The sequence below is a fragment of the Oncorhynchus mykiss genome, chromosome 15, assembly GCF_013265735.2.
Source record: "Oncorhynchus mykiss isolate Arlee chromosome 15, USDA_OmykA_1.1, whole genome shotgun sequence".
NCBI lineage: Eukaryota > Metazoa > Chordata > Actinopteri > Salmoniformes > Salmonidae > Oncorhynchus > Oncorhynchus mykiss.
The window spans coordinates 57,719,712-57,738,336 of NC_048579.1; the positions used below are offsets into that span (position 1 = coordinate 57,719,712).

At 44.8% G+C, this 18,625-nt stretch overlaps 1 protein-coding gene across 4 annotated transcripts; it reads right to left on the reverse strand.

The window, feature by feature from the left end:
* Positions 1-410: 410 nt before the first annotated feature.
* Positions 411-17,631, reverse strand: LOC110490404 (transcription factor ETV6). Of its 4 annotated transcripts, none has more exons than XM_036944776.1 (8): positions 17,272-17,631; positions 15,599-15,731; positions 4,838-5,002; positions 3,656-3,790; positions 1,545-2,132; positions 1,252-1,394; positions 1,041-1,141; positions 411-947 (listed from the first exon to the last, which is right to left on the reverse strand). In XM_036944776.1, exons 1-8 carry the CDS (start codon positions 17,302-17,304, stop codon positions 845-847), a joined length of 1,401 nt encoding a protein of 466 aa, XP_036800671.1. In that variant the 5' UTR covers positions 17,305-17,631; the 3' UTR covers positions 411-844. The 4 variants fall into 4 exon arrangements, with proteins under 4 accessions (XP_036800671.1, XP_036800672.1, XP_036800673.1 ...); XM_036944777.1 differs by having other exon boundaries at positions 17,113-17,631; XM_036944778.1 differs by lacking the exon at positions 17,272-17,631 and adding an exon at positions 16,753-17,047.
* Between the last annotated feature and the right edge of the window lie 994 nt (positions 17,632-18,625).

Below are 18,625 nucleotides of genomic sequence, written 5' to 3' on the forward strand. Positions count from 1 at the left end.
GAAATTGCTCTTTGCTAAGTTGCTATTTTTGTTTCTTTTTGACCATTTTAATTGAAAACAAAAACCACAGTTGAGGTACTTAATTGTTACCCGGAAAGGATTTGACATTGAGATAATAATGGCTGCATTGCACCTTTGATTCCTTGTGAACTTCAACAGAGCTGGACTTGGGCTACAGTGCAGTGAACTGTTGGTTTACAGTCAAAAGTGGTGCAGCATTGCCACCATGTGGATTGTTTCAGAATAAGTTCCAAACTTGATGTTGGCAGTTATGTAAAAAAAACAATTAAAAAAAACTGTCACCATATATTTAACCTACATATCACTTCATTCAATCATTTCAGGAATGATTGCTAGACTTATGCTTCAGGCAATAAGGTCAGATGCAGTTTAAAGAGGTCAGCCATACAAATTATTCAAAAATATTTATTCGGTGGTGAAAACGTTCCAGCTACACACCCCCTCCCATTATTTGCACAAATTGCAACATTTTCTTATACTTAATGCAGACGTGGGGAAGAAAAATCAACAATATGACATGACAAGCATGAAATGATTGATTTGCTGTGGTAGTTCAGGGAAAAGGAATGTCTTATGAGATATACTTTTCACCAGGTCCTTTGAACTCCTTGAATTAAGACAGAAAACTGATAAGATTTGTCTGGAAAGAAAATCTTATAAAGTTTTAAAAGGCAGAGAGACGTCACCTTCAAGTTCCTCTGAGTTTTGGATAGAGTGAATGTCCGGGCGCTCTTGGTTTGAAACGATTGTTTGAGCTGCTTTCCGAAAGGCATCAGCGGCTGTAGTAGTTCATCGCTTTAGTGGACTCCATTTCCCAAGGGCCTCAGCACTCCTCTTTGATGTAGATTTGATCATCTGTGTCCGACTCTATGTGCTCCAGCCTGTCAGTTTGTCCACTCATAATCTCATCTGGGGTTTTCATGAACCTGAACCGCACATACACACAGTGGTTAATCATTAACTCAAACTGGATGTGTGTGTTCAAATAATTATTGTGTTTTAACTAAACCCTACCATACCTGAATAAGAGTCTCTGTCCTGGCTCTTTCCTGATAATGTTCAGTTTGTAGTAGTGTCTCAGTGCTCGCGACATCTTCTCGTACGTCATATTGGTCCTGTTCTGTTACAACCAATGGAACAAGATATAATGTCAACACAGAACTTTAAGAAAACCGGCACTGCGGGAAAATGCCTTTTCCAATCAAACACTGGGGGGGTGGAGTTCGTTACCTTGTGGTTCCCCCACAGGCGAGCCAGGCCGTTGGGGTCCATGATGCGGAAGACTTTGGTCTCTGTGTCCTCCCAGCGGATGTAGTTCTCGTACCGGCTGTCTGAGAGGAGCTGGTAGACGTAGTCCCATAGCAGCCTGCAGTCTGGGAACACAAACACGTTAGAGGTGTGAGACATTTCAGACAGTATCTGTTAACTTCAACTGTTTTCTAGCCACACTTCTTCCAGAGTTGATTGAAGCCATGACCACCCCCCTCAAAGATGAACCCTGAGTTTTTAGGAGTGTTAGTTACCTGCTATCCGTCCAATGGGCATTGCCTGTTCCTCTGGTGGCGAGACGGGCACGATGACGTGGTGGTTCCTGTAGAGCGCCTCCTCCTGCTGATGCAGAGTAAGCTGCTGGTGGTGGGCCAGTGCCAGCTGGATGTGGCTCTTCCCCTCACGCCCGTTTTCATGGTGGGCCTGAAGTGGTGGCCCCCCACGGCCATGCCTGAAGTCTCCAGCGCCACCTCCTCGCCCTGGGCTAAGCAGCAGGGGGTGCATGATGGCGCTGGGCATGAGCTGGATGACACGAGGGGGGGCAGCGTCCTGGCAACCGGGGCTGCCTGGGCAGGGGGCCTCGCGGGGTGTGGCGCAGCGGCCGTTAGGGGCGGCCGGGGACACTGACAGAGTGTACAAGTCCTCTGGCAGGTGTTGGTTGCTGTCGGGCAGCTGGGAGGATGTCTGGAGGTGGTCCTCGGCACCAGGGCGTGGGTAGTTGGGGTCCAGAGGGGAGAGGCGTGGAGCGGGCTGGTGTGGCGAGCGGGAGCGGTGTCGGAGCTCAATGGTGGGTGGGTGCTGGGGTTGGAGCTCTGTACTGCGTGGTGTCCGCCGTACCGTTTCTGCAATGAAGGGGAAAAGGGGACACCTTGTCAGTTGTACAGCTGAATGCCTGCCTTCAACTGAAATGTGTCTTCCGCATTTAACCCAACCCTTCTGAATCAGACAGGTGCGGGGGACTGCCTTAAATCGACATCCACGTCTTTGGTGCATGGGGAACAGTGGGTTAACTGCCTTGCTCAGGGGCAGAATGACAGATTTTTACTTTGTCTGCTCGGGGATTTGATCCAGCAACCTATCGGTTACTGGCCCAATGCTCTAACCACTTGGCTACCTGCAGCCCCTTGGATATATGTTTCAAAACATATTTACATTATGTCCAGTAGATGTCACTACACACATTTACAAACGTCATCATGTCTCAATGTATGTGGGTGGTAGATTATTAGTGATTAATTTGGACTGCCCTCTACTGGGTAGGACATTATAACATGTACAGTACACATTTACTTAGTGTTTACATGTGAATAGCTAGTATTCTTTGCCTCTAAGCAAGAAAGAAATCTCTTTGCTTCTGCATACCAAAACTAGCATACCGAACAACAAGGAAGTCCTGAGCATCGTAATCGTCTAACCCAATCACTTCCCCTATAAAACATGTAGAGATGAGGAACTGTAGATATTCAACTCCTAGACCTAAGGTTGTTTAAATTATAGAAGCATTTCCTTGTGGAGCAGGTTTCACTGTCAACACTCCAACCCCACACCTCTCCTCTCCTCGCTCCTTCTATTTCCATCTATCCATGCCAGGGAAATGAGTCCAAAGTGTAGCACGAAGAAGGTGAAATCTCTCCTCTTTTCAGGTGGATAGTAAACAGAGATTTAAACACCTCTCTCTAGAGTAGACCATTGAACCACTTGCTACTTTTGTCAGATTCACTTAAAGCATACTTGAGATGCTTTCTCGCAATTGTATTGCTACATGACCAACTGATTTTTGCTAATCATGTGTAATTAAATACTTGAATTGAAGCCACCGTCTAAGATTGTTGAGTAACTCCTGTGAAACAGAAGTCAGAGCAGTTGGGTTCTTCAGGGGGAATTACACATGGCAAATTCCCCTAGGCAAGAACAGAATTGCGAAATTCTTCTGGCAGACAAGTTTGATGAATAACAAAATAATATTGTCAGGAAAGTGACACAATGGTGATGCGTTCAATATTCCACTCCACGGTGGGCCTCAAATGTTGTCTTTCCCCCCCATAGGCCAATAAGTTGATTTCATATTGGTCTGAGAAATGCTTTCCAAGTGAACTGGCTCTCAAAGATCACATTACAATAATCAACAGCCATCCTAAAGTTATTGAACTCAACGCCACTGCATTCCCCCCATTCAATTCAACGCTTTCCTGTAATCATCGCTCCCCATTCTTCCTTCCGTAGGTGTAATCTCAAGAACACCATCAGGCTGCTGTTCAGCAGGGAGAGTGAAACGCAATGTACAACATGAACTTGTCTGAACACAGATTTGAATTTGCTGTTACAAAGCCCTGTGCTACAGTGTGCACTAATGAACATCACTGACCTTCCAGTTTGTGGTGCTGGAGAGCTCCCTCTGGCAAAGGGTGGAAGGAGTTGCCGGGGAAGTAGGCGGAGGGGTAGGAGACGTGCGGCTTCCTCTGCTTCAGGATGTGCTGCAGCAGCTCGTACAGGACGTCCCCTGCAGAATACACACGTCAGTGGTTAGAGGTCAGACGTTACCGTATGAGCCCCTCCAATGGTGCACCCCATGGACATGGCAGCAGCTGTCAATCAATGTCATCAAAAGGATTCAAAAAAGTTTTAAAACATGTTCGGACCAAACAGATGGTAAATGATGCCAACAGATCAAGACAAGAGTCATAGCGTTGCTAATGAGTCAGCCTGCCAAGAGACCGTTTCAAGACTTGATATTATTGCCTAGCAACTTCCGTACCTCGTCCGTTCTCCTACAAAGCAGCCTACTTGAGGTGGTCATGGACGTGACAGAATCCTAATGGCAAGTCTAGTCATAAACCAACCATGTGACTCACTCCTAGATTCCTGTGTTAAGGCTAGGTTGATTGTGTCAGACGATAAGAAAAAAAGCCTGTAGTATCTTCTACAACAGAGATGGCATTAGCATAACACCGTTTAAAAATTGTGTAAAAATTGCATTAGGCCATCCTGAAAGATTTAACTCGCTACCTGTATATATATTTCCCTCAAAGGGAATCAATAGAATGGAGGGAGTTTTTTCACTTCAATTTGAGAGGCTTCCCGTCAGAACATCAAGGAAATGGTTCTCATAAAGGAAGTGAAGACGCCACAGGCACACACACTTACACATATAAACCCCTTTCAGTTCTCACTTTCTGGCCCTGCTGTTTAACACGGCACTGCAGGGGAAATTCCTGGTGTTAGCAGGTGACGGTTGAGGTCGGTTTGCACTTCCTGATCGGCCGTTTACCCAACCAGTCTCCTACTTCCTCCCCCCAACAATAAAGACAGACAGCAACTCCACTAAGGCAGCTGCTAAATCACCTGATATTGCTAGGCTAAAGGTCTATCAAAGACATTCAGTGAATGCCCTAAACACATGGCCATTATCTTAGGTCAGTGTGCCATTTCTCCAAAGTCATTCCCCCTTCAGTATTAATTTTTGTTAAACATGAGCATGTTGTTAGAAATGCGTTCTAATAACATAGCAACCGTTTGAATTAATAAGGGCCGTGGGTGGTGGGCGTACCGGAGTGGGGCGAACGGTAGCGGAAGTCCTCCTTGGTGAGGAGGAGCAGGGCCTTGCCGTTCATCTGGAAGCTGCCGCTGGTGTTGGGCCGCAGGGCAAACTCCCTCTCGGCCCAGCGCAACCACTGGCCCACGTCCTCCCTGCTCCAGAACACCGGCTGCAGGCCTGGGGGTGGAGGGAGAGAGGGGTGTTAGGAGGGAGAGAGGGGGGTTAGGAGGGAGAGAGGGGGGTTAGGAGGGAGAGAGGAGTGGTAGAAGAGAGAGTAAAGTGTTGGGGAGGAGGGAGACCGGGGGAAATAAAGGAAGGAGAAAATGGAGCGAGGGAGGAAGGAGACAGAGGTGGCAGTAAAAAGGGAAATGAGGGAAGGAGATCAAAGTAAGAGGGATTGATTTGAAGATTATAGCGGAGGGGGGGGGGGGGGAGAAGGGGGGGGGGGTATGAGGTGAGATAAGCAGAGTGCAGGAATGGAGGTGTCGAACAAGAAAGATGAAACTTCAGTCATGCGTGCTCACATACAGTGCCCGTTCATTTCATATTTGCTTAATGTTTGTCAATATTTGTGAGTTAACCGTGGTAGATTTATTTCGCTAAGGAAAGCCTGTGGCTTTCTCTCAGTCAGTCTAAAACATAGTGTATAACTAACTACATGTGTATTAGAGTAGTCTAATGCATAGTGCATATAAAAGGCAAGGACACACTAAGGAATACCAGAGGAAACAGCTCTGACATTTTTCACCCTTCAGGCTCTGAAATATTTTTCGGATCGCCCAAACGCATTAGTGACTGAGCAATAGCCCAGAAATCAACGCTCACTATAAATGTGTGACCAGGACCATGACTTAGAAAATGTAACCTTGTTCCTTGTAACCTAAGCAATAACAACGTGGTTAAATCAAACCTTCAGATGCATTCTATACATTATTTTAGGAAATTGATGTCATAAAAATCACATTACATTTTTCGTTAAACCCACACATGAACAACACAATAGTATTCAAAGGGAAAACAATGGCAGGTGACCGCAGGAATCAGAGAGCAGTGGATGTCTAGAAAGTAAAGAGCATGTAATTCATATCAGCTAGAAAGCCTTACCATGGGTTTATACGGCATATTGAGTCAAGTCGTATTGTTTTCCCAGTCTTGCTCATCATTTTGCAATTGTGAGTACGAGATGTTTAGCACATAAATCACTGACAGAAAAGTAATTGTTGTTTGTCAGGAACTGTTTTCTCTGGCATCTGTAGCAGGAGAGTCTCTCCCCGGGAACAGCGTTGGAGAGCCATGATCTAGATGACGTCATTGGGTACTGGGTGGCCTATATTTACATTCATACATGTGTATTAAGCACTAACCTGTGAACAGATTTACAGTATCGTTGTGCTTCACCACACACACACACACACACACACACACACACACACACACACACACACACACACACACACACACACACACACACAGCAAACCACCAGAGTAGCATCCATCACGCCTACACCAGACAAAGAGCAGCAGTTTCTACGTCTCACTTATCGCCAGGCCTCAAACACTTCCTCTTGGAATGGGACAACTGTTATCTTTGGCCGGCGGTGCGCGCAATGTCACTGTCACAGGAATAATCGGAACCCGTGCTCTGTTTCAGAGCGATCGCTTCCCCCCCACCCGTCAAACAAAGAACGTTTTATACAGGGAACAATCAATATAAAAATAAACGTCTCTTAGACTGCCAGTTTCCCATTTCTCTCTTCCCTTCCATATTGAGATAGAGAGGAGAGATTGGCAGGGCTTGTGAAGGGAAAGTTTATCTAGAATATAGCATATGGACATAACTAACCTCAGCAAAAAAAGAAACGTCTCTTTTTCAGGACCCTGTCTTTAAATTTTTTTTGTTTTAAAAATCCAAATAACTTCACAGATCTTCATTGTAAAGGATTTAAACACTGTTTCCCATGCTTGTTCAATGAACCATAAACAATTAATGAACATGCACCTGTGGGACGGTCGTTAAGACACTAACAGCTTACAGATGGTAGGCAATTAAGGTCAAAGTTATGAAAACTTAGGACACTAAAGAGGCCTTTCTACTGACTCTGAAAAACACCAAAAGAAAGATGCCCAGGGTCCCTGCTCATCTGCGTGAACATGCCTTACGCATTCTGCAAGGAGGCATGAGGACTGCAGATGTGGCCAGGGCAATAAATTGCAATGTCCCTACTATGAGACACCTAAGACAGTGCTACAGGGAGACAGGACGGACAGCTGATCGTCCTCGCAGTGGCAGACCACGTGTAACAACACCTGCACAGGATCGGTACATCACACCTTCAGGCCAGGTACAGGATGGCAACAACAACTGCACCAGTTACATCAGGAACGCACCATCAGTGCTCAGACAGTCTGCAATAGGCTGAGAGAGGCTGGACTGAGGGTTTGTGGGCCTCACCAGACATCACCGGTAACAACGTCGCCTATGGGCACAAACCCACCGTCGCTGGACCAGACAAGACTGGCAAAGAGTGCTCTTCACTGACGAGTTGCGGTTTTGTCTCACCAGGAGTGATGGTTGGATTTGCGTTTATCGTCGAAGGAATGAGCATTACACTGAGGCCTGTGCTATGGAGCTGGATCGATTTGGAGGTGGAGGGTCCAACATGTTCTGGGGCGGTGTGTCACAGCATCATAGGACTGAGCTTGTTGTCATTGCAGGCAATCTCAACGCTGTGCATTACAGGGAAGACATCCTCCTCCCTCATGTGGTACCCTTCCTGCAGGCTCATCCTGACATGATCCTCCAGCATGACAATGCCACCAGCCATACTGCTCGTTGTGTGCGTGATTCCCTGCAAGACAGGAATGTCAGTGTTCTGCCATGGCCAGCGAATAGCCCGGATCTCAATCCCATTGGCCCAACTGGTAAATCGGGTGCAGTCCATGAGGAGGAGATGCACTGCAGTACTAAATGCAGCTGGTGGCCACACCAGACTGTTACTTTTGATTTGACCCCCCCCCCCCCCTTTGTTCAGGGACACATTATTCCATTTATGTTGGTCACATGTCTGTGGAACTTGTTCAGTTTATGTCTCAGTTGTTGAGTCTTGTTTTGTTCATACAAATATTTACATTTGTTAAGTTTTCTGAAAAAAAAGCAGTTGACAGTGAGAGGACAATTTTTTTTTTGCTGAGTTTATATAGCCAGTGAACAACTTGATGTGTAATGGAATGTTTTATGCAGCCTATTCTATCACTACACAGGGTCTACTTAGATAGTCTCCACAAACAGTCAAGTCAGAACCAGAGTCTGTGAATAATACTACAGATTGTCACAGGGGCCATGCATCTGGTTATCTAGCTGAGCTGGATTTTCAATCAGGGGCCAATTGGCCCCCAAAGGGTCACATATGACAAGTAAAGAGCCCTTTTATGAGTAAAGGTGTAAATCATACAACAGTTGGATACCGGTGTTCAAGAATAACATGAGGACTACAGCCCATTGTTTGTAGGGATTTTAGAATGTCCCAATGAAATATGTTTTCATATCCTTTCATTCTAATGCCAGCTCTAGATTTTAGATTGAACAACCGAACAATGCCATTGCCTCCCATGAACAAACACTATCAGTAAGGTAGCACCTAACAAGAGAACAGATCTAATTACCATATGCTCAGCATCCACCAGCTGTGCCGCCTACGGGTGACCCCTTAATCACATAACCTTAGTGATGCGTACGGCGTGCAGGGAGGCCCTGGCTGTGAGGTCACTGCCGTGGTATGTTCTCTCCACGGCTGGAGAGAGAGAGAGAGAGAGAGAGGGAGAGAGAGAGAGAGAGAGGAGAAAGAGAGGGAAGGCACAACGCTGCCAAAACTCCACTGAGATCCGGCCTGCTGGACCCAGCCATCTGCACAGGGCCCAGCGGAGGGAGGGGGGGGCGCTTGGGCAGGAAGCGATCCAGCATGGGCTCCATTTCAGCACAGGAAACTTCCTACGGTAAGCTTAGGGAGCGACGCTGTGAGGTTTATCAACAGTCAGCAGCAACGGAGAGAGCGGAGAGAGAAAAGGATAGAGCAGGGAGGGGGGGGATAGAGAGAGTGATGTGAACCAGAAACAATAACGGAGAAGTGGTAGAATAAAGAAGACCAACAGGAAGAGAAACGGATATTAAGACTCAGCAGACAAGCACATGGTGAGAAAGAGAGAGAGGAAAGAGAGAAGCTGAGGCAGCCAGAAAAAGATCAGGAGGAAAGAGAATGACAGTGCCTCTTTGACTAGCCCCACATCTTAATGTCCCTCACAGGCTCAGAGCAGTTTCCCCTTTCACCCAATCCTTTTCACATTTCACTGAAGATTTACTGTTTCGGTGTTCATGACCAAATCAATTTCAGCCCCCCCTCTCGTTTCACCATCCGTGTCTTTGTTGGACACCATCTCGGGTTTCTGGTGTACAGTCTGTTTGTGTTTGGGATGAAACACTCTCGAACACGACCAGCGGATCCAACCGAAAGGCCCTTGACTAAACCGTGGGCTACTAATCCTCTCTGATGACACATAATTTTCACTCTGTGGATTTGCAGGCCCCCGCACTCACACAGTGATGCACGCTGTTGCCGGGGAAACTCGGAAGTGCAAGGGATGAATGAAGGAGAGAAGGGATGAGATCACTGGTATCTTGTTTCGTCGTTACCCTCCACAACCTCTTTAACTCCTCTCTCAGCAAAACAGAACATACAGGGGAAATGTGTCCATTCTGTAGACCTCTAAAGGTCAGACCAGTAGTGTGTGTGTGTGTGTGTGTGTGTACAGTTTCACCTGTAAATGCTATAGAAGTTGGCAAATGCTTTTGACAGCTAAGGACTTTGGTCAAAAGTATGTTTCCTGAATCAATGCTCTCTATAGTCATTTACCTTTGCTGCAAATGTTTGCTTTCCTTCTTGAATGAAGAGGCGGATATTGTCTTCCATTCTTGATTGAAAATAGCTTTTCTTCATGCAGGGTAGGAGGGAGAAGAGGCCTTTTGACCTTGTGAGTCAGGCATGAGGGTGTAACACCTTACACATTTCCCTTACTCACACCCTCTTCTCTCACCCTCCCCATTTCTGTCCTTCACTTTATCCCCCCTCCTTTCTCTCGCTCCAGGTCAATATGCAAACTACATACTTCACCTCATCGGAAACAGTGTGTTCCAAATCCAGCCGGATTGGACTCCATCCAGTCAAAACAAGCATAAAACAGATGACCAATCAAACGCTTGGTTCATGGGCAGGAAGTAGCGCAACCTGTTTGATAGTATGTTGTGCATTGGGGGCAAGCTGGCTCATGTACTGTAGTTTGTTTTCAACAAGTTCCTGCCTTCACTGATTCTATTTATGCGTTTTTATAAGAGAAGGCCAACCCTCTTTTAGAAAATGTAGGAACAAGTAGTACTGTACTAATGCTGTACCTAAAAAGCTACACTTGTGAATCTTAAATGCACACCTACAAGCTACCATGCTTTCCTTCTCTTTGGGCAAACAGACCACAGAACATGTACATGCTAGATAGAGGTTATTGTTCAAACAGACTAAACAGTGCCAGCTATGCCCTTGAGAGCTTAGAGCCATAGAATACCAACCAAGAACTTAGAATAAATGCAATGTTTCACGTTAACAGACCCTTACAGGATTGAAGGTTTCATATATATGAAATTATGCAAATGTATTAGGAACATACATCAGCCCAGCTAGAGGTTTCAGAGATGTTCAAGTGAATAGCTGTTCTCAGTTTGACCTCATTGTTCAATCCAGAATTATTCTGTACTAAACCACAATGTCATGGAAATTAGCATGTCATCTATGCTAATGACATTTGCAGTAGGCGCTTCACTTAAAAATGTCAACTGCCCATTAGGCCGTTTAAAACCAGAGAAGTTGGTTATATCGATATGAGATAGAAACATCAATTGTAGGGTCAAAATCATCTACAACGTGTAAATAAGATAATTTTGGTCATGAAGACAGTCTCATCCAAAACTGAGTTCTGTAAATGAGTTTGTCGTGACTTACTGGGGGGTTGGGTATGGATTACGGTCATGCCCACTAACACGAGAGGAGCAGCTGTACTAATTGCGCTCCATCAGCTGCACGCGCTCTATCCAATCATAGCAGCCAGAACCTCCAGACTGTGAAACAGATCTGCCCATTACACAGCATCTCAGACGTGTTTACATAAGACAACTGATCTCGCCAACGTTATGTTGAAATAACCCTTGACCCTAAGCCCTTTATGGAGTGGCCACTTGATTATGTTTGATAGTGTCAATCACTCGAGTCGGACACTTTTTGGGGGCAAAATGAGACGATCAGAGAGCACTGCTCAATATTCCAAAACCCATTCGCAAGCATTTTGTATTTCCCGCGACCTGTTTTGTAACATGATTCCCTATTAAAACACTGCCAGACAGACTCACATTCTGGTAATAGATGGTGAGAAAGTAAAAAAATCTATTTAAATAAATAACAGCACCGAAGCAGACAACTCACCACTGACTTGATAAGATGATTGTGGCCTGGCTGCTCAGTGTGCCTGCTTGTCCCTACTTGCTAGCTTAATTGACAAACACAGAGTTGGAACTTTGCTAGCTAGCAAGTGATTTGTACACTGATAAACAGTGTGTTGCTTGTGTTTTATTTACAATAGTTTGACAGCTTACAGATGATACTGTAAAGATATTATTGTTCTCAGAAATCAGTCCAGAGCGCGGAGCCAGACTTTCCTGGCTCGATAGACTGTATGCAGTGCAGACTAGTTTTTCATGCAAATGTTTTTACTTAAGAATTACTGCACCAAACACCTTAGCTAGATGCAAAATTGCGCAACTAAGACCTCCTCTGCAAAACCGTCTAAATGAATTAATATTTTGAGGAAGTGGTTGTTGTTGCAACAGTGACTCAGGAGGGACAAACACCTGCCAAGGTACAATAAACCCATTTCTGTGTTTGCAAACATTGCCTCACGAGAGCGATACGCACAAGTTGGTGGCAGAACACGGGGAAGTTCTTATAGAACGCCAGCTTTTGATAGCATTTCACATGACTTTTGGATTTTAAATGGGCCTTTAAGGCTCGTATGAATGTTTGTGTCATCATCGCAAATCAACTGCATTTTACTTTAAAAACATTTCAACTTCAACCAGTAAAATTACTCTTTGGCTAGCTTTTGCTACAGACTATGTCAATGAGCATTAGCATTCTAGCTAACAACTGCGGCATCCAAAACAGTTATTTTGCAAAGATCACAACCAAATTGTCTTATTGACTGTTCAAGCTATAATCAAAACACAATTGTAAGTGTATGAGAACCCCAAAAAGTTATTTTGTTTAGAAGTAATAACTCTGGTTTGGCTTCAGTTGTGGTCTCAAGCATTTCTTATTGAGCAATATTCAAAACAAAGCCAAAGGAAGTGCAGTCGCCCTTTAAAGGCAGAATGGGTAGCATTAGCAACATAGCGATGTCTTTTAAGCATCAATCTGTCTGGTGGGCTCAGTTTTCTCCCTGCCTGGTTTAGGGTGGGGAACTATGACCCCCACTTTCCTCCCAAACCCCCTTCCTTCCATGATGGCATGTGGAGTGTTTCAAACAGGAAGAGAAGGGGCTTCTCTCCACTTGGCTGCTGGCATGTGAGAACAGTTTCCCCTTTCAGAGGGAGAAAAGGGAACGAAGGGGGAAAAACAACAACATTTATTCAGGAAGCGCCGTCTGCCCACTCAGGAAATTCCTGAGGATGAGAACGGCTTTCCCCTCTGAAAGGCACTGGGGTACACACAGTCACACATATACAATGACTGCACACACACAAGATACTCAAATACCCTTCTGTGTGTCCTGTACCGTTGATATGCACGCAAACATCTGTACACATACAGAAAGACTCCACAAACGAGTATGCAGGCACACACACACACAGTACAATTACTCACAGAGTGACATGTAGACATGCACACACAAGGAGATCGATTAATACACAAGCACACACCAACTCCAACATGCCTGTACACAAAGACAGTCACACACACACACACACTCAGCCACCCACCCACACACACACACAGTAGAAACCCAGCTGTGAGCAAAGCAAACTCAATCTATTGAGAAAGGTTTACAAAGAAAAACAGCAGCAAGCCAAGTATCCAAGACGAGGCTTCTTTCTCTGTCACCCAGCAAGAGATTTCTCATGTTCAATAAGCTTCAATGTTTAACGTAAGCTGTACTCTCCATACAAATTCCCATAGACACTCACTCCATATTCTTTGAACTTGTCACAGGTGTCTCAATGTTACCTCCCCATCAGTGCCCGCCCGACTTGTCGTGACGTCAGTAAATAGAGTGAATCCCTTATTGCAGTGAGCCTGAATGACACTGCTACGCTTCTTAGTGTCTGCTAGGCGGGTGACCTTGAGGCTGACACATTGCAAGACAATTAAGTAAACACGATTAATGGAATGGAATTGAGGGTTGAAAAGTCATCCACTTCACTCAAACGCTGACATCTAGTGCAACCAAACAGTATAATCAAGTGTTTTACAGCTGTGCTTATTTTTCTTTTCATGTGCATGTTCTATAGTTCAACAATGAGACAGCTAACAGACAGGAAATTGGAGGATTAACGTGAAAATCCGCCAATGTGATGGAGAAATGTAACTCTTAACTTCACCACTTCAAGAACATTCACCCAGGCAAACCTCTCCCATTCAGAGTGGGGTGGTTTCTAACACTCCTGGCTAAATGGGGTAAAAAGAAGAGAAGCCTTCTTTGAGAGTGAGGAGACGGCTACAACTCACCCCCTGATCTAATCCACTTCCTCCTCAGGAAATGGAGAAGGCGGATTTCTGCCCACACTGCAATTTCCTCTCCCTCTTTTTCCCCCCCGCTTTCATTCTGTCTTTCAGGAAGAGTGATGGCTTTGAGCCAAACAAGGTTCCAATAAGAGGTTTGGGAACTGTAGGCCTACAGGTGAAGGGTAGTTCATATATTTCACAGAGTTAAAGACAGAGTCAACATGTATAATGGAGGGAAATCTTGCCTAATCTAAAGATTCAAACAAAAAGTTGAATCGAAGCTCACAGTCCAGCAGACCACATTCACCACGCCCAGATAAATGGCCCTAACAGACAACCTCAGACCAAAACAGACATGTTAAACGTTCTTCCTTTTTCTATGGCAATACAGAAGGGGAAGTGGAAATGGGGAATTTCCTCTGTATGGTCCACGTGGATAGACACTACAGGTCATTTCTTTTAGATATTGAGCTTACCACAAAGTGTGTTAATATACTGGTATAATTTAGGAGTACTGTACCATATCTTTGCCAAACACACCAACAAACCGGCAATATTTAGGTCAATTACCCTCAAAAGTTCCCACGACAAATCATTGTGCACAAACTAGTAAAATTAACGCTGTTTCCACGTCTTTTCAATGAAATTGCGTTGAACCAACGTGGAATAGACGTTTAATTGACGGCTGTGCCCAGTGGGAAGATTTATATCCAAACTCACTGAAGAAATACAAAGACGAATCTCACTAGTCTTCAAAGCCCTAAAAGTCATACATGTTAAAAGGTGCCTGGTTAAACATTAATAGTTTTTCACACAGAGCAGGCCCAGTGACTCTACAACTCTATAAACACCCAGTCTATATCCTGGCTGTGATCCAACCCCGCCTGTTGTTTTATTGGCTCAGGCAGTGGCCGGTTGAGACCTGCCGTCAGCTTCACCAGACAGCACACAGTTGTCATGTTTCCTCCTCTCCTTGTCTCTCTTCCTTCCCCTCTTTTTTGAGGCCCTTGGGGATTTTACTGGTCTTAAGAATAGGTTTTTAAAAAACATGGTTTCCACCAATGCTCTCACTTTTCCAACCATGTCAGGTCAATAAACACCTCAAATCGAAGTTTATTCGTCACGTGCACAGGATACAGCGGGTGTAAATGATACAGTGAAATTCTTACTTGCTGCTCTTCCTCAACAGTGCAGAATAATGTAAAGTAGCACAGTAAATCAATATACGCATCTGCCCTCTCGATTAAAAATCTTCTCTTTACCTTGCCTCATATTTACAGCCTTCTCCCTGCTTTCCTTCTTGTCCGTCCTGTCCTGTAATACCTCACTCTCTCTCCTATTTCTAGACTCTTCCCAGCCCAACCCATCTCCTACTTCCTTTCTTCTCCTAAACTCTTTACGTGTTATACTCCTCCATTACACTGGGCTATTATTCTGTGCTGTTCTCTATCCTCTTGTACTGAGCTACCTTGTGTTGTGTGCTGTACTTCAGTACCCTGAGGTGTTAATGTACTGAACACTGCGGTGCTGCCGTGTACTGAGTTGTGTTGGCTGTCACTGTCCTGCTGTGTTGAATTCCACTGTGTAGTGTTCCAGTACAGTGACTCTGCTATGGTCCAGGAAAGACATCTTGTGTTGGTCCTTGACCCTGGGTCTGCTTCAGCACCTCAGAGGAGGGATACATGAGTAGGTCTGTCTGTCCTCATGGGGAGAGTGATGCCAGTTGGAGTGATGACGTGACATGCAAGTAGCTATAGTAAATCATGGCTTTCATTCTGCCATTTTCTGAGGTCAAATGCTCTCAAAACAAATGTTTAAGGGATAAAAAAAATGCAGGCTGAAAAGACAAAGAGATTCGTTTGTTGATTATGACTGCCATGTATTCTCTGTGTGCGCCTGTGGGTGTCATGAGTTGTGTGTGTGTGTGCGTGTCTGCATGTTTGTGTGAGTGACTCACGCAGGTGCACTGGCAGCCTGGCAGGCTCGTCCTCCATTCGGCTGGCTGGCCTGGCCGTGGGAGCATGGACGGGGGAGGAAGTGGAGTTTGGCAGGGGGCTCACGGAGGAAGGACTGAATGAGCGCCTCTCCTTCTATGAATAGATACACAGAGACACAAAGCATGCCTTAGTTACAAACCTCCCGAAAACCATCCTTAAACCCAAACAGCCTGAGAATCACTACACCGAGAAACTATAACACCATTTACACATTCTTTATCTGGTACCCACACATAGCCAATCTTTTTATTCATAAAATCGTATTTGACTTATTTGGTGAAAGATGCTGGTGTGTTTGCATGGTCAATGCAGACAGTCACTAAACAGGAGGTTGAACTTACTGGTATTTGTGCACATTTACTTATACAAAATGTAACCTGTCAATCTGACAATGTATGCATGTTCTGTTGTGTACCATGGTCTTCTAACATCATTCATTTGCCTCTTTCTACTCTGCACCTTCTATGGAACATCAACAGTGCTGCTGAATGTGATGTTTATAGGCTCTCCGTTTGCCAACAGCAGCATCTTATAACATGGATTGGTGATTAATTTAACCAGTCAATCTAAAATGGCTAGTTTCTATTAGCCTACTGTATTAGGAACTCACTGTGGCATATGTAGCATGACCGCCCTACTCTTCAAGAATATTTCATGTATTTTGGTAGCCTATAGCCAACAATAATATACTATATCAAGTCTTACCTTTAGAAGATTTTGCATGTGTACAGCCCAGATTTGACAAGGTTATGTAAGGTCAAAAAGGGGTTCAGGTACAGATAGGGCCGAGAGGGGGCAAGAGAGTGAGTTTGTGTGCGAGTGTGTGTGTGTGTGTTTAGGGGCATACATATAGCCTTCAATAACTCTGCTACTTTTCTCTGCAAAACAATATCATTCCAAAATATATTTAGGCCTACTCTCCTAGGGTTGCATCCCAACAATCCCAAATAGTTTCCTTGTCACCTGAAATTTGAAGAGCCATCTTTAGACTGTTACTGTAATGTAATAACATGATAACCACCATGCATTTATGCACTGCAACTGTTTTACATATTTTAGGCCTACACATTTCAGGTTTACATATACAAAATATATTGTATAGAAAATGAATTACCTGTGTATACGATATATAAGGATAGTCACATTTCTGGTGGTTTTCAAACAAGCCATATGGCGCGTTCAAAACAACTGGGAACTCTGAAATATCCGACTTATGACTTCAGTGCGTTCATGACAACTAGCAACACAGAAAAAAACGAGCTCCGACTGGGAAAAATCGTTTGGGGCATCTTTCTATAGCTCCGACTTTCCGACCTCAAGATCACTGACGTCATGATTTGACCTCGTTTTTTCCCGAGTTCTCAGTTGTCTTCAAAGCACCAATAGCCTATGAAAACGAACGTCGTGACGAAAACGTTTATCTCAGGTGTGCTGTGAAGTCGGTAAACTTATAGCGCAGCATGGATGGACTTACCAGGCGCTGCTGTAGTATACAACAGAGCGGCGAAACGTTCCCCTCAGCAACAGATGATTACCAACACACACGATGCAGTTGTCAACAACACGACTGCGTCAAGCGCATCTCACCCCGGGGTCCTAGAACTTGATTCTGCATTATAAAATCAACAAATACCTTGGTTATGATCTGCGATGACGATTCTGACATGTCTCGCTAAATTCAGGAAGTTCTCCTCTTCCCACTTTCCTTTTCTCGTTCTCCTCTTTGAAATAAACCAGAAAAAAACACCCACACCCGACTCCCTGACTTGGGGATGGTTACAGGGCCACGTAATAAATATGTTTAGGGTTTGTTATCGATCCATTACATAACCATGTTTGTCATAAACGCATGAAAGTTCTTTGTTTTCTGTTGGTGCTGTGCTCTACATTTCGGCGACGCGTTGGTTAATTCTCTTCCTGGAAGACGGGTGTAAAAGGCAGACATCTCCGTGGTGCTGCTCATTGACTTGGATGTGTAAACGGCGAAATGACGTGAATTCTCAGTATTGAGCCCAGCCCACTTGCTACAGAGGGTTTGACTGCAGCCTGGTAAAAAAGGCGTTCCTTGCGTATAATTATCTTATTGGTTTCCTGAGTTTCGTAAGCGTTTCTTATTGGGGAGAAAGATCTCCAAATGGTTCATTGCTAGAAAGAGACGCCTACGAAATCCACGGAGCCAATTAAATAATTATATTCAAGAAACACACTTTAGTCTAGCCTGCAGCCAGACTCTCTTCTGCAGCCACTTCTTTCTTAAAGGGGTACCCCATATCGGGATATTGCCTATGATGTTTACACGCGGAGGGCTGAGTGTCTGCGTGTTTTCGCTCCACCCTTGTATTTGAGCGATGAACTAAGGTCACTAATTAGTAAGCTGGTTGTCTAGGGCCCCTGGGGTTTCAAGAGGTCCCTGTGGGACCTCCAAAATGTGCATATTTTAATAAAACTCTCATAACAATATTTTCCCTCTATAGCATTTGTCAATTATACTATGCATGTAGGCCCCTCAAACTCAACTCAGGACCTCGAAGCCAGTTCCATGCCATTTGTTTGAGGGGGCGCTTTAGACCTGGGACTTAATTAATAGGTAGAACAGAAAACCAGCAGGCTCCGGACCTCGTATCCGGACCTCGTAGGGTAAGAGCTGAGTACTCCTGATGTAGGATATAAGCCTATTATCAGCAAATTATCCCTACTCTCCCTATGTGTACTTTTGCATGAAGCCCAATGGTACACTTACAACATAGCCTCTGCTGTCTCTGGCCTATCCCACCTCTGCCACCAATGTAATATGAGAGAGTTTCAATCTTGCTGTACAGCCGTGAGTGTAACTCCCTGGCATATGGTAACGGCAGCACAATCACCAGTGGAGGCTGCTGAGGGGAGGACGGCTCATAATAATGTCTGGAATGTTGACCATGGAAACCACGTGTTTGGTAGCATTCCATTGACTCCATTCCAGATATTATTATGAGTCATCCTTCCCT

What these genes read in the sequence shown, in the direction of transcription:
- LOC110490404 (XM_036944776.1), bottom strand. Translation starts at nt 17,304, where the DNA reads ATGTCAGAATCGTCATCGCAGATCATAACCAAG. An exon ending in CAGGCTGCCAGTGCACCTGC is followed by an intron (nt 5,003 to 15,598) that starts GTGAGTCACTCA and finishes CTCCACCCCCAG; the next exon opens with GCCTGCAGCCGGTGTTCTGG. An exon ending in GCCTGTGGGGGAACCACAAG is followed by an intron (nt 1,142 to 1,251) that starts GTAACGAACTCC and finishes TGGTTGTAACAG; the next exon opens with AACAGGACCAATATGACGTA.